This window comes from Terrapene carolina, unplaced genomic scaffold (assembly GCF_002925995.2).
Source record: "Terrapene carolina triunguis isolate 2854851 unplaced genomic scaffold, T_m_triunguis-2.0 Scaffold111, whole genome shotgun sequence".
Classification (NCBI taxonomy): Eukaryota; Metazoa; Chordata; order Testudines; family Emydidae; genus Terrapene; species Terrapene triunguis.
The window spans coordinates 18302498-18323559 of record NW_020664462.1 but is presented as its reverse complement, the minus strand read 5'-3'; the positions used below and the strand labels follow the sequence as shown (position 1 = coordinate 18323559).

The window sequence follows — 21062 nt, the reverse complement described above, 5'->3', positions numbered from 1 at the left end:
GTGCAGTGTACCCCAGATTACCAGTTTTATCTTAAACCATTGTTCCTGTAAACCACACAGCACTTGTAAGCACTTACAATAAAACAAAAGTAGATTTGTTTAAGAAAGAATAAAGATTTAATGAGAAATGAGAAAGTGATGGGAACAACACAAAACAAAATCATAAAATGTGAACCTAGGTCTACTCTTGTCAATAGTTACCTTTCCTATATAATAAAGTAGGCTTCCTACCCCCAGAAAGTTCAGCCCTGTGGAGAGCTGGCTGGTTTCACAAGAATCAGGATCCAAACATTCATGAAAGTCCCCTGCTCCTTAAAGGATTTCTTCAATGGATACAAAACCTTTCCTTACACTTATCAGGGGGTAGCCGTGTTAGTCTGTATCTACAAAAACAACAAGGAGTCTGGTGGCACCTTAAAGACTAACAGATTTATTTGGGCATAAGCTTTCGTGGGTAAAAACCTCAATCTGAAGAAGTGAGGTTTTTACCCACGAAAGCTTATGCCCAAATAAATCTGTTAGTCTTTAAGGTGCCACCAGACTCCTTGTTGTTTCCTTACACTTGGTGATATTGAAACAGTCTTTTGTCTTTATTCACAACCAGGGTGATCTTCCGCCTGCTATAATGTTCCTTGTCGCCACCAAGTGGTTTATATTGTTTGCTGCTGTCTTTGATGGCTTTCCATTGTTCTTATTTGCAAGGGTAGATAATAGAGCCTTTCATTACCTCGCTGTCTGAGTGACAGCTCCCTCTTGCTTGAATGGATCTTCACCAAGTCACACTACCTGGATGACTTAGGGTACATCTACATTTAAAATGCTACCCATCATCCTAGGTAATCCATTTCCCCAAGAGAAAGTAGCTAGGTCAATAGAAGAATTTTTCCATTGACCTAGTGCAGTCTGCACTGAGGGGTTAGGTTGGTTTAACAATGCCACTCTGGTGTGGATTTTTCACACCCGAACCACCGTAACTCAACAACCTAAACTTCTAGTGTGGACCAGGCTCAATTTTTACTTCAAGTCCATAAAGCATACTTTCAATATAAATACATTATTCTTTAAATATTATCCATCCATACATACATCTCTCAATGATTGAGTCTTGACCAGGAGTTTTCTGTAGATACCTTATATGTTACTCATTATGGATAAATCTCCTGTAAGACAGAGTTTGGTGCAGTGAGTGTCTTAGCTCTGAGGTGAGAGTTTGCAAAGGAGCCTCCATGTCACAGAGAGCCATCATGTTTTGAGACTAGTCCATTGAAGTAATAGCCATTCCAAATAAATTCAGTAGCTTCCTGTGATCTTTTCTCTGAAGAAAAATACCACACGAGGGGACTTTGTATTTTTTGTTTTTGTTTTTTTGTTTTCAATTATTGGATCAGAAAGGGTGATAATTACTTGAAATTGACAAATGAAATTTAATGTGGATAAATGTGTAAAGTAATGCACATTGAAAAAAATAACCCCAACTATACATACAATATGATGGGGGCTAATTTAGCTACAACAAGTCAGGAAAAAGATCTTGGAGTCATCGTGGATAGTTCTCTGAAGCTGTCCGCGCAGTGTGCAGAGGCGGTCAAAAAAGCAAACAGGATGTTAGGGATCATTAAAAAGGGGATAGAGAATAAGACAGAGAATATATTATTGCCCTTATCTAAATCAATGGTACGCCCACATCTCGAATACTGCGTACAGATGTGGTCTCCATCTAAAAAAAATATACTGGCACTAGAAAAGGTTCAGAAAAGGGCAACTAAAGTGATCAGGGGTTTGGAACGGGTCCCATATGAGGAGAGATTAAAGAGGCTAGGACTCTTCAGCTTGGAAAAGAGGAGACTAAGGGGGGATATGATAGAGGTATATAAAATCATGAGTGATGTGGAGAAAGTGGATAAGGAAAAGTTATTTACTTATTCCCATAATACAAGAACTAGGGGTCACCAAATGAAATTAATAGGCAGCAGGTTTAAAACAAATACAAGGAAGTTCTTCTTCACGCAGCGCACAGTCAACTTGTGGAACTCCTTACCTGAGGAGGTTGTGAAGGCTAGGACTATAACAGCGTTTAAAAGAGAACTGGATAAATTCATGGTGGTTAAGTCCATTAATGGCTATTAGTCAGGACGGGTAAGGAATGGTGTCCCTAGCCTCTGTTTGTCAGAGGATGGAGATGGATGGCAGGAGAGAGATCACTTGATCATTGCCTGTTGGTCCACTCCCTCTGGGGCACCTGGCATTGGCCACCGTCGGTAGACAGGATACTGGGCTAGATGGACCTTTGGTCTGACCTGGTACGGCTGTTCTTGTGTTATGTTATGTACTTAAACTACAAGTGTTTCATATTTAAATATATTAAATTTACTTTTAATGGAATTGGTATTTTATATACTAGCTGTGTCTGCTTCTTATCTCCCACTTCCCCAAATAATGTTTATAATTACCTGTAATATCTGTTGCTGATAAAGGGTTCTTAAGTGGAATGGTTGTCTAAATTATCTACTTTTAAAATTTAGCTAAATTCATGCTCACTATTCGGCGCTGCTTGAATGCCTGCATCCAGAGAGCAATAAAAGAAAATCAAGATGATGATGAAGAAAGTGAAAAGGAGAATATAAGTGTAAGTGAACATGAAAGAGGGAGACCATAAGGGGAACAAATGGGGATCTCTAGGGATAGGAAGACAGGAAAAAGTGGCTATCAGGCCACTACTGTGATGTGAGAGAGTGGCAAGAAGGTCGAGTAGCAGGAGTAAACTGGGAGGAATTCCAGGAATACTTAAAATGGGTGCTTGTCTCATGCTGATGGTTATTCTAAGTATACAGTAGTAGAAATGATTTTGCAATTGTATTTATTCAAATATGGATCTATCAAAATGACTGTATTTATGCACAGATTAAGTCTGAATTGTGGCATTCACATCCCCCTACAATAAACATAGCTCCTTTGTTAAATGAAGAGTTCAGAAAAAGATTTTTGACACACAATTTTAATCTTCATTCATATTATACAGTGTTAGCTATTTTAATCCCCAAATGTTTGCATTTCAGATGCTAAATAATGTGTTGTCAATAAACGATGTGGCTTCCATGGCAAGTTTACTGGAGATTACTGTCATTCTCTGGAGAAGTATTCACAAAGCACTTGATCACAATGAAGAAGCCAAAGGTTACACAATCAGAAAGTTTGCCTCTGTACTACCAGAATATTTTAAAGTTTTTAAGGTAAACTTTAATATCATAGGTTAAAAATTGTGGCAAATTTAAAATACAGATGAATGACTTCCTAGAAACCTGTATTTTTTTTATTTTTTTATTTTAAATTATTTTCAATTCTAGTGCTTGCATGGCATATGTGCGCATGTCCCTTGTCTGTCTTTCCACAGTCGTGTTTTCATATGGTGTCTGGATGATGCCATGAACTAGAAAGTGGCTAGAGTGAGGTCCTTGGAATTTCCTAAACAAGAGAGAGTGCTCTATAATCTCAGAGTCTGGCAGATGAGCCCTTATAATTTTAAATATTGAAACAGAAACAAATAAATAACTATTTGTTCTCCTTTGATTATCATCCTAGATCGGGGTCGGCAACCTTTCAGAAGTGGTGTGCCGAGTCTTCATTTATTCACTCTAATTTAAGATTTCGCGTGCCAGTAATACATTTTAACGTTTTTAGAAGGTCTCTTTCTATAAGTCTATATTATATAACTAAACTATTGTATGTAAAGTAAACAAGGTTTTCAAAATGTTTAAGAAGCGTCATTTAAAATTAAATTAAAATGCTGATCTTACGCCACCAGCCTGCTCAGCTCGCTGCCAGCCTGGGGTTCTGTTCACCTAGGCCAGCAACGGGCTGATCAGGGCTTGCGGCCGGGACCCCAGACCTGGGGGGGGGGGTGTTTCAGGGGTCAGGGCAGAGGGCTGGGGGAGGGGGTTCAGGGCAGAGGGCTGGGATGTGTGTGGGGGGTTCAAGGGTCAGGTCAGAGGGCTGGGAGCTGTGGGGGGTGCAGGGCAGAAGGCTAGGTGTGTGTTGGGGTGTGGGGGGTTCAGGGCAGAGGGCTGGGGGTGTTGGGTTGGGGGGGTGCAGGGCAGAGGGATGGGGCTGTGGGGGGTTCAGGGCAGAAGGCTGGGTGTGTGTTGGGGGGTGTCAGGGCAGAAGGCTGGGGTGCTTGGCTTGTGGGGGTGCTCCCAGCCCCCTGCCCTGAGCCGCTCAGGGCAGGGAGCTGGAAGGGATATGCCCTGTTCCACCCCCTTCCCCCAGGCTCCGTCCCTACCTCTTCTCTGCCTCCTCTATGGAGCTGTGTGCATGCTGCCGCTCTTTCCCCCTCCCCCTTGCTAGGGCCATCAGCTGATTGGCCAGGGATGGAGAGGAGGCGGGGCAGGAAAGCGCCATGCTGGGGGAAGAAGCGGGGGAGGGGGGAAGCTTGGTTGCCGCAGAACCAAGCTTCTGCCTCCTGCCCCCGCAGGGGAGAGCAGGGGGCGGGGGGTCTGAGTGGGGCTGGGGGCCGGGACCGCGTCAGGGGAGCTGCGTGCCACTCAGAATCGGCTCGCGTGCCATGTTTGGCACGCGTGCCGTAGGTTGCCGACCCCTGTCCTAGATCTCTATTGCTGGGAGTGTATGTGCTCTTGGTCTCTTGGCACCATGGTAAGAAGTAGCGAAAAGCAATGGCTCTTGAGGCTCCCCTGCAGAACAAAATATTCTTCTTCGAGTGCTTGCTCATATCCATTCCAGTTAGGTGTGTGCGCGCCGCGTGCACGATCGTCGGAAGATTTTTACCCTAGCAACACCCGGTGGGTCGGCTGTGGAGCCCCCTGGAGTGGCGCCGTTATGGCGCTGGATATATACCCCAGCCGACCCAGCGCCCCCCCTCAGTTCCTTCTTACCGCCCCTGACGGTCGTTGGAACAGTGAACCGCGGCTTAGCTGCTATTCACTATCCCTAGCTTCTCATTATTGTTATTATAGTTAGTTGTATATATAGTTATTCAAGTTCTTAGTTAGTTAGTTGTGTAGTGTATATATAGTTGTAATATTGTTATCGGGGGTTTAGGGGGTGTTTTTCCCCTTTTCCCCCCCGGCGCACTGCCGGGCCCATGCCCAAGGCTCCTGGCTTTAAGCCGTGCGCGTCCTGCGGGAAGCATATGCCAACCAGCGACCCGCATAGTTCCTGCTTGAAGTGCCTTGGGGAGGCTCATCCCGCAGATAAGTGCCCTATCTGCAAGGCCTTCAAGCCGAGGACAAGAAAGGAGCGGGACTTTAGACTCCGACAGCTCCTGATGGAGGCGGCTCTGAGTCCGGATCCTCCCTCGGCACGCCCTGTCCCGGCACCGAGCGCTTCGGTGCGCAGCGCCCCGGCGGGCCCGACTGGTGCGGCGGAAAAGACAGCTCGGCACCGACCGACGTCGGCACCGCGCCCGCCTAAAGAGCCTCGGCGCCGATCCCTTTCTCCGGGCCATAAGAAAGCCAGCAAGGCGCGGGACGTTGCTGCCGTGAAGATACCGGCTCCCCCGGTGCCGGGGGTAGAGCCGCGTCCACAGTTGGACCGCCAAAGGCAGGCGGCCACACCGTCGACTCCGGCACCGAGGCCGTTGAGTCCGGTGCAGACTGTTTCACCACCAAGGCTGGTGGTGGAACCTTGTCTCCCTTCCACCCCGGAGACTTTTGCTACGGCGAGGGACCTGATCGCCCTCACGGAGCCGGCGCCGTCACAACTCCCGGCACCGGTGGCTCCACGCGTGCTGCAGTCCAGAGGCAAGCCTGCCCTGATGCGCCCACCGTCGCCAGCTCGAGTCTCTCGGCACCGCTCCAGATCCCGGAGCAGGTCCCGACGCCGCTCGGAGTCCCGGCGCCGAATATCACCTCGGCTCCGGTCGTACTCGCGGCCCAGATCCTCTTCGCGGCGCCGGTCAACATCTCGGCACCGTCGCGACGACCCGCACCGATCGGGCTCGAGACGCAGCTCCCGGCACCGGTATGAGCGCCACTCGGGCTCGAGGGGCCGCTCCCGGTACCACGCCTCTTCGCGATCGTCGTCCCGTTCCAGATCGGGATCCCGGCACCGGAGGGACTACCGGCACCGATCCAGATCCCGGTACCGCTCTCCGGCACCGCACAGGGACAGATCGCCTTACAGCCGGCACCGATCGGCACCGTACCATCCGGTGCCGACGGCGTCGGGCTCGGCACCGCCGTGGCCGTCGAGATCGGCATCGCGCTCGTCTGATGCAGTGGAGGCCGGCCACCTGCAGGAGACCGACGACCCTATGCAAGGACCTGCGCATTGGTCCTTCTGGACTCCTTGGGCCTACCATCAGGCACAAGGAGCTCCGCTATCTGCCTCCCGCTCGGGCCGTTCGGAGCCCAGGGCCCCAGAGTCCACCATCTCCCGCCCTCCTCCAAGGGACGTGGAGGCTCCAGTGCCCACACCAGCAGAGGCCCTGGACCAGGGGGCAGGCGATGCCCAACTCCAGGAACACCTGGAGCAGGATCAACCATTGGACCCCTTGCCACCGGGGGCATCCTCCTCGTCCTCGCCTGATGAGGCCTTAGTGGGTACATCCGCCATTGGGCCGCCTCCTATAGACCTTCGGGCCCACCAGGACCTGCTGCGCCGCATGGCTCGCAATATGGACCTCCAGGTGGAGGAGATTGCGGAGGTCCATGATCCCATTGTGCAGATCATTTCAGCGGATGCTCCATCTAGGGTGGCATTACCGCTGATCCGCACTATTCAGGCGAACGCCACCACCATCTGGCAAACCCCGGCCTCTATTCCGCCCACGGCCAGAGGGGTTGAGAGGAAGTACTTTGTGCCCTCCAAGGAACATGAGTACTTGTACACTCACCCCCAACCGTGCTCACTGGTGGTCTCATCAGTCAATGCACGGGAGCGCCATGGCCAGCAGGCTGCTGCGCCCAAATCGAAGGACGCTAAGCGCTTCGATTTGTTCGGACGCAAGGTCTATTCGGCTGGCGGGCTGCAACTGCGGGCGGCTAATCAGCAGGCGCTCCTGAGCCGCTACGGCTTTAATACGTGGTCCTCGATGGGGAATTTTAAAGAGCTGGTTCCCCAGGAATCGAGGGAAGAGTTCGGGGCCTTGGTGGAGGAGGGCAAGCGGGTGGCATGCACCTCCCTGCAGGCCTCCCTTGATATAGCGGACTCGGCCGCTAGGACCCTGGCGTCGGGGATAGCAATGCGACGAATCTCCTGGCTCCAGGTGTCAGGCTTGCCACCTGAACTGCAGCAGACCCTGCAGGACCTTCCGTTTGAGGGCCAGGGCCTCTTTTCGGAGAAGACGGACTCTAGGCTCCAAAACCTCAAAGACTCCCGGACAATGATGCGCTCCCTGGGGATGCATGTCCCAGGGCCTCAGCGCAGACCCTTCAGGCCCCAGCCTCAGCGGTTCTACCCTCCCCCGCCTCGTCCAAGACAGGACTTTGCTAGGAGGCGGGGTCGAGGCGGTAGGCGAAGGTCGACCGGCCCTCAACCCGGTCAGAACCAGGGCCAGCCTAGACCACCTTCAGGGCCTAGGCAAACCTTTTGAAGGTGCGGTCGAGGACGGCACCACGACCGGTACCCAGGATCCAACTCCCCCCTTCCGGGATCGCCTCTCCCGTTTCCACCGTGCTTGGTCTCTTATAACATCGGACCGCTGGGTCCTTCGCACGGTGGAGAGGGGATACGCCCTCCAGTTTTCCTCGCCCCCCCCTCCCACTCCCCCTCCCCGTCCCTCTTCAGGGACCCTTCTCACGAGCAACTCCTTACACAGGAGATTTTTGGGCTCCTCGCTATGGGGGCCATAGAGGAGGTTCCATCGGAGCTAAGGGGCAGGGGGTTTTACTCCCGCTACTTCCTGATACCCAAGTCAAAAGGGGGTCTAAGGCCCATCTTAGACTTGCGCGGACTCAACAAATTCATAGTAAAGTTGAAGTTCCGCATGGTGTCATTGGGGACCATCATCCCTTCACTGGATCCTGGAGACTGGTTCGCCGCCCTCGACATGAAGGACGCTTATTTCCATATAGCGATTTATCCGCCCCACAGGCGCTTCCTGCGATTTGTAGTAAACAGGGTGCACTACCAATTCGCAGTCCTTCCCTTCGGCTTGTCCTCGGCTCCCAGGGTGTTCACAAAGTGTCTGGCAGTCGTCGCGGCCTTCCTTCGTCGACAAGGGATACAGCTGTTCCCGTACTTGGACGACTGGCTGGTACGCGGCCGCACCAGAGACCAAGTGCAGGCTCATGTCCACATAGTGACACACACTTTCCACGGGCTGGGCATTCTACTCAACAGAGAGAAGTCCACTCTAGTACCAACTCAGAGGATAGAGTTCATTGGAGCAATCCTGGACTCCAGACGTGCCCGAGCCATCCTGCCAGACAGCCGCTTTCATACCATCTCAAGCGTCATTCAAGGACTCAGGGCCTTCCCAATTACCACCATAAGAACATGCCTTGCCCTTTTGGGCCACATGGCCTCGTGTACCTACGTAACCAGGCACGCCAGGCTGCGACTTCGCCCACTGCAGACTTGGGTGTCATCGGTTTACCGTCCTCATCGAGACGACCTGAACATGGTGGTCACGGTTCCGGCCTCGGTCTTGGCCTCTCTCGCCTGGTGGACGGATCGCACGGCGGTCTGTGCAGGAGTGCCCTTTCACGCCCCACAGCCCTCCCTCCACCTAGTTACGGACGCTTCATCTCTAGGCTGGGGCGCTCACCTGAGGGAGCACCATACCCAAGGCCTGTGGTCCGCGTCCCAACTAGCCCTGCATATCAACGTCCGAGAGCTGATGGCGGTGCGCCTGGCTTGTCAGGCTTTCCTCAACTTCCTACAGGGCCGTTGCGTGCTGATTCTCACCGACAACACCACGGCCATGTTTTACATCAACAAGCAAGGCGGAGCCCGCTCATCTCCCCTATGCCAAGAGGCCATTCGCCTGTGGGACTTCTGCATCGCCCACTCGATACATCTCACGGTGTCATTCCTGCCTGGAGTCCAGAATACGCTGGCGGACCGTCTCAGCAGGTCCTTCCAGACGCACGAGTGGTCGATTCGCCCGGACATCATCTATTCCGTCTTCCAGAGGTGAGGGTTTCCCCAGATCGACCTGTTCGCATCTCGGGCCAACAGGAAGTGCCAGGCATTCTGCTCCCTACACGGGCGAGCCCCGGGCTCTCGGTCAGACGCCTTCCTCATGGCATGGAAAGACCATCTGTTCTACGCCTTTCCCCCATTCCCGCTGGTCCACAGGGTGCTGCTCAAGATCCGCAGGGACCAGGCACGGGTAATTCTAGTCGCTCCCGCTTGGCCGAGACAGCACTGGTACACCACACTGCTGGAGCTGTCAGTACAGAGGCCGATCACGCTCCCCTTGAGTCCGGATCTCATCTCTCAGGACCATGGCCGGTTGTGTCACCCCGACCTGCAGTCGCTCCACCTCACGGCGTGGATGCTTCATGGTTGAGTCGCTCAGAGCGGCAATGCTCGCAGGCCGTCCAACAGGTCCTGCTGGGAAGTAGAAAGCCCTCTACGCAGACCACTTATTCAGCCAAGTGGAAGAGGTTCTCCTGTTGGTGTGAGCAACGAGCTACGTCTCCCTCGCAGGCTCCTATCCCCTTGATACTGGAATACCTCCTGTCCCTAAGACAGCAAGGCTTGGCGACATCCTCAATTAAGGTTCACCTCGCCGCTATTTCCGCTTTCCACCCAGGAGAACTCACGTCCTCGGTCTTCTCTAACCCGATGGTCGTTAGATTCCTCCAGGGCTTAGACCGGCTGTACCCACAGCAACGACAGCCGGTTCCGACGTGGAACCTCAACCTCGTCCTCTCCAGGCTCACAGGGCCTCCGTTTGAACCATTGGCGACCTGCTCACTCCTGTACTTGTCTTGGAAGACAGCCTTCCTCGTAGCCATCACCTCAGCACGGCGCGTCTCGGAACTTAGGGCGCTGACATCCGAGCCCCCTTACACGGTGTTCCACAAGGACAAGGTGCAGCTTCGCCCCCACCCTGCCTTTCTTCCGAAGGTGGTGTCACCTTTCCACGTAAACCAGGATATATTTCTCCCGGTCTTCCATCCGAAACCGCACGCTACTCGTCAAGACCAGCGTTTACATTCTTTGGACGTTCGCAGGGCCCTGGCTTTCTATATTGACCGTACAAAGCCATTTAGGAAGACGACGCAACTCTTCGTTGCAGTGGCCGACCGGATGAAAGGCTCACCGGTCTCTTCACAGTGCCTGTCCTCTTGGATTACGTCCTGCATTCGTGCTTGCTACGACCTGGCCGGTGTACCGACGCCACGCCTCACTGCTCATTCCACGAGGGCCCAGGCCTCCTCGACTGCCTTCCTGGCTCAAGTACCGATCCAGGACATTTGTAGAGCTGCAGTGTGGTCATCGGTCCACACATTTGCTACTCACTATGCGCTGGGGCAACAATCCAGAGACGATGCTGCTTTCGGGTCAGCGGTTCTGCACACAGCAATGTGTCACTCCGACCCCGCCACCTAGGTGGGGCTTGGGAGTCACCTAACTGGAATGGATATGAGCAAGCACTCGAAGAAGAAAAGACGGTTACTCACCGTTGTAACTGTTGTTCTTCGAGATGTGTTGCTCATATCCATTCCAAACCCGCCCCCCTTCCCCACTGTCGGAGTAGCCGGCAAGAAGGAACTGAGGGGGCGCTGGGTCGGCTGGGGTATATATCCAGCGCCATAACGGCGCCACTCCAGGGGGCTCCACAGCCGACCCACCGGGTGTTGCTAGGGTAAAAATCTTCCGACGATCGTGCTCGCGGCGCGCACACACCTAACTGGAATGGATATGAGCAACACATCTCGAAGAACAACAGTTACAACGGTGAGTAACCGTCTTTTCAGTGTTAAGTCATATGAGGAGTTTCCCCCCACCATTCTGAATAATCACTACCCCAGTTCCTCTTTCACTACTTGAGCAGACAACTTAGAAACACCAGAGTCGTCTTCCCTTCCTTGCACTTGTTTTTGCTATCTTAATTCTGCCTTGTGGTGAGCATTCTTTTGATGCACTTGCTCATTGTTAGGCTTTGACATGTTTGACTCAGTTAATTCCATTAATCTTCATAGTGTTGGTCCAGTTCATCTGTTCACCTAGTCCTGCGGTATTCCTCATAATAGATGCCAAGCTCTGTTTGTTACTAATAGTGCATGTGCTGCCTGTGATGCCTTTGGAAGGATCATCCAATGAAGGTTTCTCCTATTTGTGTGGATTTTGCTCTGAGAGCTCTTAAGGACTGTGAAAGCCATCTGAAAGCTTCCTTAGTGGAAGAATCATCCTTTCTTCTTTGAGTAGTTTCCCTAAGGGCGCTCCACTCTTGGAACATTTTTGCCCTATGTACCTCACATCAGAGATTTTAGAGCGAATTTGGCCTGCTCATGCGCTCTTCTCATCCTGTGCCATGCACCAGTGCTATATAGCATTGCGCAGGTGAACTGCCCTCTCAGTTCCTTCTCAGACGCCTTGGCCCAAGATGGAGCCTCGGCAGCATCTGAATTGAGATTACTTCACTTGTATTTTTTTTCTCTCGTTCAAGATAGATAGTGTTAGTTCATGGAGTTTCTGTTAGTTCGTGTACTCCCTTTTTTCTTTTTTGAGTTTAAAAAAAATTCTTATTAGAATAGTGAACTGTTCCCCATCCATAGTTGTTTTTTCTTGTTTCTTTCATCTGGGGAAGTGGAACCTGGAAAGGGTATGCCCAGCTCCCTGGGTTTAAATGTTACCTTTCCTGCCAAGAGGCTATCCCGGTCAGTGACAGACATAACCGGAGTCACATGTCCCTCAAAAGTATAATTTCTGCCTGAAATTAAGGTCAGGGGTCAGAAAACTGAACTAAAACGGAGTCTGCTTATGACGGAGAGTTTGCTCCAACCAGCTTCCGACCCCAGCCCCGGAATCCCCACTGTCCAACGGTCCTTGATGAGGCTGTCTCCATCAACTTCCTTGGCACAACACTCCCCCGCAACTTCCAAGAAAAAATTCCTGGATTCCTCTCAAAAAGCTTCCAGAAAGCGGGCTCTTCAAGTCGCTTGGGTAGAGAATCTACCACAAAGAGATGATCCCCGATCAGGTCGACCAGCTTGGCACCCACTGATCTCTCATTCAGTACTCACAAGGCTGCAGGTTCCTCAGGTACCGTCATTGCCAGCAAGCCTAAAGACTCTAAGAATTCAGGCTCTTAAACCTTGGGTCGAGTGCAGTAGCTATCTTTAGAACTCTCACATTGGTACCTTCTTTGCGTTTTGTCAAATGTGCAGTGAAAGTGTTCTTTAAACGAACATGCGCTGGGTCATCATCCGAGACTGCCATAAAATGAAATATATGGCAAAATGTGGGTAAAACAGAGCAGGAGACATACAATTCTACCCCAAGGAATTCAGTCACAAATTTAATTAATGCATTAATTTTTTTTAATGAGTATCATCAGCATGGAAGCATGTCCTTTGGAATGGTGGCTGAAGCGTGAAGGGGCATATGAATGTTTAGCATATCTGGCACGTAAATACCTGTAGCAATGTGGGCTACAAAAGTGCCATTCGAACGCATGTTCTCACTTTCAGATGGCATTGTAAATAAGAAGCAGGCAGCATTATCTCCCATAAATGTAAACAAACTTATTTCTCTCTGAGATTGGCTGAACAAGAAATAGGACTGAATGGACTTGTAGGTTCTAAAGTTTTACATTTTGTTTTTGAGTGCAGTTATGTAACAAAAAAATTTGTTTGTAAAGAGATTGCACTACAGTACTTGCATGAGGTGAATTGAAAAATACTATTTGATCATTTTTACAGTGCAAAAATTAGTAATAAATATATAAAGTGAGAACTGTACACGTTGTATTCTGTGTTGTAATTGAAATTGTAATTGAAATCCATATATTTGAAAAATATGTAATAAATTTCAATTGGTATTGTTTAACAGTGCAATTAATCGTGATTAATTTTTTATTAATCACGATTAATTTTTTGTTAATCACGTGAGTTAACTGTGATTGACAGCCCTACTCCAAACTGAATGCCTTGATTGACTATCTTTCAACAGACTAGAGAGCATTTTCAGGTGATCATTGCCGAGGGCCAACTCCTTGCAAGGACAATCCTCTTTAGACACCGCTGACACAGCTACTCATTCTAACTCCACGGCAGTGGTCATGAGGAGGGCTTCCTGGCTTCAGGTATCCAGCTTTCCAAAGGAAGTCCAATCTACAATTGAGAACCTTCCATCTGAGGGACCAAAGTTGTTCACTGAGAAAACTGATGAATCCGTCCACATGTGAAAAAATTCTAGAGCCACCTTTATGCTCGCTGGGAATTTACACGCCTGCACAAAAAAGAAGATTCAGTAAATCCCTGACAGCTCAGAGATCCCAGCCTACTCAATCCATGCCCCACTTTCCCCCAAGGCATTATGAACCCCAGCGCAAGAGACAGCATTTGCAGAAAAGGAGACCAGCTGCCTCACAGCCCTCTACATGTAAACATCAGTTTTGAGGGGTCGTCCAAAGGCTCGATTTACTACCTCCATCCTTACCTGCTGCAACAATCCGCACGTCTCGCTCACTTTGGCGACCACCTTGGTCCTTTTCATCAAGACTGGGAATACATAACTATGAACAAATGAGTTGGAGATAATTTCTTCAGGATATTCTATCCATTTTACCTTCCTTATCACCTCCCCTCCTGTCTCTCTTCATGGACCCTTCTCACGCACCTTTTATGACAGGAAACAGACTCTCTCCCAAACCTGGGTACTTTAGAATCAGTTCCCACACAACACAGAGGGAGGGGACTTCTCCAAGTACTTTGTGGTACCGAAAAACAACAGCGATTGGAGGCCTATTCTAGAACTAAGATCACTCAACAGATTTGTAAATGTTCAGAATAGTAACTCTCCCAGCAATAATTCCATCTCTGGACCAAGCGGACTGGTTCTCGGCCCTCGACCTACAGGATGTTTGCTTCCATATTGCAACCCACCCATCCCACGGAAGGTTTCTATGATTCACTCTGAATCAGGATCACTTTCAATACAAGGTACTCCCATTCATCCTGTCATCCGCGCCCAGAATGTTCTCAAAGGTCCTTTCTGTGGTAGCGGAACATCTTCACAAACAAGGAATTCTGATATTCCCATACTTGCATGATTGTCTGCTCAAAGCATGCTCCTTCAACAAGGGTTTGGCCACACAAAAGGCCACGGACCTATTCCTCTGACTGGGACTACAATTAAACGTCAAAGTCCACATTAATTCTAGTACAGCATCTGGAGTTCATAGGAGCTTACCTTGAGGCAGTAGCAGCCAAAGCATTCTTCCTCTCACACAGGTTCAATATGTCAGTCAGTTTAGTCTTGACAGTCCAGGTCAGCCTTCAAACCTCAGCCAGAAACTATCTCTAGCTATTGGGTCACGTGGTGGCAGGCATCTTTGTAATAAATCACACGAGACTTCATATGTGCTGCCTTCAGGAGTGGCTCAGAATTGTCTACTTACCAAGCAAACACTGCTTAAACAAACTTCTTTCGATGCCCTCAATAGTCAAAAAATTTCTCGACTGATGGAAAGACCCTCATAATATCTACGCTGGGGTTCCCTTCACTCAACCATCCCCAATGTTGGTATTTACAATGGACACATCCCTATTGGGATGAGAAGCCCACCTGTGCCAAAGCAGTGAAACACTCGAATTAGTGTATGCTTCACCACCATCAACATCTGAGTAGTTTACTTTCCAGGTATACAAAACATCTCAGCAGACGCATCTCCCAAATCACGAATGGGAAATAGACACCACCATTCTCCACTGCATATTTCTGCACTGGGGCATCCCCAAGACAGACTTATTTGCCACAGTCAAAAACAACAACTGCTCCCAGTTCTGCTCCAGGGATGGTCTGGGTCACCACTCTCTGAGATGCCTTCCCCTCCCAATGGAACAGAAATCTCCTCTATGCATCTTCACTGATTCCTGTAATATCCACAATCCTGCTCAAGATAGAGGGGAAAAAAACAGGGTTATACTTGTAGACTCCCATGTGGCCGAGACAAATGTGGTTCCCCTACCTTACTCAGCTCGCGTTTTGCCAACCAATTACTCTCCAGCCTGTTCCTCATTTCCTCTCTTAGGATGTCAGCTAGGTCCATCACCTCAGTCTACAGGTTCTCTGGCCCAAAGCATGGGTGGTCAATGATTCAAGAGCTTAGAAATGACATGCTCTGAGGACGTAAAGGCGGTGCTGTTACATAGCAGGAAACAACTACTCATGACACGCACATCCAAAAGTGGAAGAGATTCAAACTCTGGTGTGACTCAAGACACTTTCCTCCTACATCCTTTCCACTATCATCTGTGCTAGATTACATCCTAGAACTAAAAAGGTCAGGATTATCTCTAAGCGCTGTAAAAGTGCACCTCGCAGCTGTCACAGCCTTCCATCATAAGATAAAAGGGTATTCTGTTTTTTCTCATCCCACAAGAAGGTTTCTCAAAGGTCTGGATAACATCTTCTTAGAAATCTGATGCCACACACCTGAGGACCAAGTTGAGGTCCGATGTCAGTGTCTAAGAAGACCTCCTTTCAAACCATGGCCACCTGCTCCCTTCTACATCTCTCTCTGAAAACTGCATTTCTAGTAGCCACTACTTTTGCTTGAAGAGTGGGAGAGAGAGAGGGGTTCTAATGGCATATCCCCCCCTTTTCCGTCTTATTTAAAGACGTAACACTACAACTGCACCCCAAGTTCCTACCAAAAATATCTTTTGACTTCCACATAAACCAATTTATCCACCTCCTAGTTTTCTTTCTGAAACCACACTGAGACAAACACTCAATGTCAGGAGTGCCTGCACTAGCCTCCTATCTAGATAGGACTAAACCCTTCAGGAAATTTCCCATATTATTTCTCTCCATTGTGGACAGATCTGAGGAATCCTCAATCTGCAAAAAAAGACTCTAGATGGATATCGAGGTGCGTTACCTACTGCTATCAGTCTCATGATCTTCAACCTCCTTCTAGAGTACGAACTCACTCCACGAGATCGCTCTCCACTTCCATAGCCTTCCTCAAAAACGTTCCGGTTGCAGAAATATATAGCCACGACTTGGACATGTGCTCATACATTAGCTGAACATTATGCAGTTTCGCACAACTCAGTGTCCAATGCCATATTTGGCTTCACTGTCTCATCCTCAATTCTAGACTCGACTCTAAAGCCCCAACCCTCCCTTAGGGGTCACCCATAGGGACACTACTTGAAGAAGAAAAGGTTACTCATCCTGTGCAGTAATTGTGGTTCTTCTAGATGTGTCCCTAGGGGTGTTCCACTGCCTGTCTTCCTCCTCTGCTTCAGAGTTCTTTCCAATGAGCTCTGCAGTGGAGAAAGAACTGAGGACATTTTTCCTGCACTATATAGCCCTGGTGCAGGGCACAAGACGAAGCGGGCACATGTGCAGGCTGAATGGACACGGCTACCTAAAATCTCCAATTTGAAGCACGGGGGGCTCAAGCATACCTAGAGTGGGACATCCATAGGAAGACACATCTCGAAGAACCACAGTTACTGCACAGGGTGACTAACCTTCTCTCTTAATCAGAGTTAGCTTTGAGCCAAACTCAGACAAGTTTTTCAGCTTTGGCAGGCTCTCTGACCTAGATGTTAACATGCTTTCTAGCACTGATGAAGCAGCATGGATCTGAAAAGAGGTCTGAACAGAGGCTTCGTTTCAAGAAGAACAGGGACTCGGGCAAGAGGCTCTCTTCTGCCAGAAAAGCAAAACTCTTCTTTTTCTGTGAATGTTACCGTAAAAAAAAAAAAAAAAAAGAGACGCTCTCACTTGTTATCCAGATGGTACTAAACCTATACATACATTTTCTATGTTGTATTTCATGGAGCTAAGTCCAGAGGAGACACTACCTCTTCAAACACTATTTAAACAGAGAAGATTTTGACATAAAACTGGTAAGATCTTGAAAGCATCTCTGCCTGGTTTTAGGATGCATACCTCTAGAGCCAAAGTAACTTCTAAGTCACTTATTTTTTTTATATATATATATATTTCAGTGACACCTAGGGACTCCAATGAGGGCCCTGTTGTGCTAGGTGCTGCACAAACTTATCTAAACAAGGATATTGCAGGCTGCTACTTGATGTTTAATCCCTACATTTAGGCAACATTACCATTGGTTTTGAATCCAGGTCCCATGCCCAATTTTCAAAAGTAATCCCACAGTCTTTTAACTAGTTCTCAGACCCACTTCTTTGAGGGATGACTGATAGTTAATCTTCCAACATTAGGGATCTCTAGTAAAAATGGTTAGAGAACAAAGGTTATCTAGTATGAATAAATTGCCACTATAAAGCCACACTCCTCACCCTGTGTATACCCATTTCTTTGGATTCCATTTCTAATACATTATTTAAGTGGAAAGGAATTGGATGGAGTCATGGCCATGCATCTTCATATTAACTTAAAGTAAATGTTTGCTTCTACTAGCAGAATATGTATATGGCCACCAAGAACACATGCAGTCCCAAGTATATGAATCTGACAATCTACTCTAAGTACAGTTATGCATTTCTCTTCAATGCTGTTTCTGGTGGTTCTCTAGTGGATATGAAAATTCTGCTGTGACAGAATCCACTCCTTGAAAAAAGGTGCTTAGATTCTTGTTGTCTATTAGTCAGATGGGTTCAGTCTTTTTTTTATAATTTTTTTTTGTTTTTGTTTTTAAATCCTAGGATGATCGTTGCATGATTCCATTAGTTATTCTGGCATCTTTCATGCCAGCTTCTGCTATTCCTACATTCAGGTACTATTTCTTTAATGTCAAAATTGAGCGGGGGGGCGGGGTTGTCTCTGTTCAACTTTAATTTTATTTTTTTATTTGGTATACATTAAAATACCCTCAATGAATAACATCAATTCAGGCAAATTTATCCATTCAGGAAACTTGATAACTTAGTAAAATCTGTAGGGGCCAATGGGCCTATAAATTGTTTTGTTAATATTTCAGGTATCATATCAGTTCATTTTATGTCTGAGTCATTGCTGCGCTAATGAATAAAAACAGCTGCTATATCTGAAATTGTTTTCAGCTGTGGTGTGATCTCTAAATTGAGGAATCTTGAGAAGGGAGCTGATGAAAATAAATACTCCACCCTGATAGACTGCTTGTGTCGCTGGGGACAAGTGGGACACATTATGGAGTTAATCTGTGATTGGATGTCTGATGAGATGACACCAAGAAAGGTTTGCAAAGAAAACACTGAATTCTACTGTTATGTTGCATTATATAATCTGATTCTATTAGTCCTTTAATCTGGAGGATAAGTAATTACTATAAAGTTTATTGTAGTATCTTTTATATCTCATTGTTTAATGAGCTTCTCTCCTCCACACTTAGAGCAATACAGCATCTGAGCGGCGAGTACGTATCCAAGTAACATACCAGTCAAAACCAGAATTAGCACTTGATTATCTAGAATATTTATTGACTCATTCCATGAATCGGGATTGCCTGCTATCTGTCCCCAAAAAGAAATTGAACCAGCTTTTGAAAGTACTTGGAGCTGCAAAGGTAATACTTGTAGAATATTGAATGTAAAGTACTATTTAATGTGTCTCAGTACCACTACTGAAATTTAGATTTTACATTTTTCTTCAAAAATCTCAGTAAGATCCACCACTCCTCCCTCCTTTGGATCTTCTGCCATTATACGCATGATGATCTTATGAACTGATGAAATACTTTAATGAAAAGAGTGATGAAAAAAACTATCCATAGTGTTTAATAGTCTCTTCCTTTCTGAAAGTGTACTGTCTGAACTTGACCAAACTGTCTTCTGCATAATTTGATGCTTTAACAACTGTGACTAACAATCTCATTCCAGACGTTGTGTCAAAGCACAAGACAGTAATACCCTTGAAGATGTATAGCTAAGGGTAGCAATAGAAGATAATACTACCAGAAACTCAAAATATAGTTACTTTAAGTAATTAGCCTTCCTTCCAACCTTACAAAAAGAGAGAAACACTGGCCATCAAAATGTAATGATTGTGTGGACTATTTGTGGGCTGGGTTAGCTGTACCAATTTATCTGTATCAAATGTAACTATTGTAATTTAAAACTTGCATACCTCTGAACTTTGTGAATAACTAGCAGTTTAGATCATGAATAGAAATAAATTATAGGACTACAAGACTTAGTCCCAGACATTTTTGAAAATCTTGTTTTTTTGTAGGTGCCTCAAACTTGTCCAATTTGAGACATCTGAAAGGAGCCTGACTTCTAGAAGATAGGTGCAGAGCATTTTTTTTGAAAATCAAGCCCCTTTGAAGTGTAAAGTTGGGCACTCAAAAAATATATTTGAATTTGAATTTCAGTCTTTAAGCAAAAGCAAAGTGCAAAGCAGGACTTCCTGAAAATATATTTTGTTTTTAAATATAAATGGGAAGAGACTGTCTAGGAAGGAGTACGGCAGAAAGGGATCTAGGGGTTATAGTTGACCACAAGCTAAATGAGTCAACAGTGTGATGCTGTTGCAAAAAAAGCAAACGTGATTCTGGGATGCATTAACAGGTGTGTTGTGAGCAAGACACGAGAAGTCATTCTTCTGCTCTACTCTGCGCTGGTTAGGCCTCAACTGGAGTATTGTGTCCAGTTCTGGGCACCGCATTTCAAGAAAGATGTGGAGAAATTGGAGAGGGTCCAGAGAAGAGCAACAAGAATGATTAAAGGTCTTGAGAACGTGACCTATGAAGGAAGGCTGAAAGAATTGGGTTTGTTTAGTTTGGAAAAGAGAAGACTGAGAGGGGACATGATAGCAGTTTTCAGGTATCTAAAAGGGTGTCATAAGGAGGAGGGAGAAAACTTGTTCACCTTAGCCTCTAAGGATAGAACAAGAAGCAATGGGCTTAAACTGCAGCAAGGGAGGTTTAGGTTGGACATTAGGAAAAAGTTCCTAACTGTCAGGGTGGTTAAACACTGGAATAAATTGCCTAGGGAGGTTGTGGAATCTCTATCTCTGGAGATATTTAAGAGTAGGTTAGATAAATGTCTATCAGGGATGGTCTAGACAGTATTTGGTCCTGCCATGAGGGCAGGGGACTGGACTCGATGACCTCTCGAGGTCCCTTCCAGTCCTAGAATCTATGAATCTATAACTGTAAATTATAATATTGCAGGAGATTCTTGGCTCGATTATGAAAGCAACAGGTGCAGGATCTCATAGCTTCAATCAAGCAACTGTCATAAGAGCCTTCACCCTCTACTGCAGATTAAGCATTCATCTTCAGCACAAGGTATTGTTTTTTAAGGAGGTATTCGTGGGAGGGGGAAACAATTATCAAGCTCTGTTTTTATTATTGTTTGTTTTTTCTTGCACAGTTTTCTTCTGAAGGAAAAGTTTACCTTTCACATCTGAAGGAGACGGGTGCTTGGATAGAAAGTCATGTTCTACCTTTTATTCTAATGCATGAACAGGAGGAGAATGTTCTAGAGCAGCACATTGAAGTTTCTCAGCTAATCATCCAGGTTAGAGGTTTCTTTATAATTACTTCAAATGGAATTGACAGTAGTATCCATTTTTTACAATTGTTTTTAAATGCGTTATTGATATGATTTGTATGGTTTAGGTACAGTAATTGCATCCCACTAGTCAGTGCCATAGCAGTATTTCAAGTTTGGCACCTACGTCAATTTCCAAACAGTGTGTACATCAACCATACACTTGAGAAGGAGAAATCAAATGCATAACTACAAAATGGGAAATAACTGGGTAGGCAGTAATCCTGCTGCAAATGATCGGGGGGCGGGGGGGTATAGTGGAACACAAATTGAATGAGTCAACAATGTGATACAGTTGTGAAAAAGACTAATATTCTGAGGGTTTATTAACAGGAGTGTAATTTATTACCACAGGAGTAATTATCCCTTTTTACTCATCACTGGTGAGGCCTCAGCTGGAGTACTGTGTACAAGTCTGGGTGCCTCACTTTAGGAAAGATATGGACAACTTGG

General features: G+C 47.1%; 1 protein-coding gene across 2 annotated transcripts in view; it reads left to right on the top strand.

The window, feature by feature from the left end:
* NCAPG2 (non-SMC condensin II complex subunit G2) overlaps positions 1–21062 on the top strand; it is a 127951-nt gene that overhangs the window by 71484 nt on the left and 35405 nt on the right. For both annotated transcript variants that reach the window (XM_029911639.1, XM_029911638.1), the window contains 7 exons: positions 2523–2626; positions 3057–3230; positions 17781–17851; positions 18138–18291; positions 18446–18619; positions 20228–20344; positions 20430–20576. In XM_029911639.1, coding sequence (XP_029767499.1) covers positions 2523–2626; positions 3057–3230; positions 17781–17851; positions 18138–18291; positions 18446–18619; positions 20228–20344; positions 20430–20576 — 941 coding nt within the window. The remainder of the gene's footprint in view (positions 1–2522; positions 2627–3056; positions 3231–17780; positions 17852–18137; positions 18292–18445; positions 18620–20227; positions 20345–20429; positions 20577–21062) is intronic.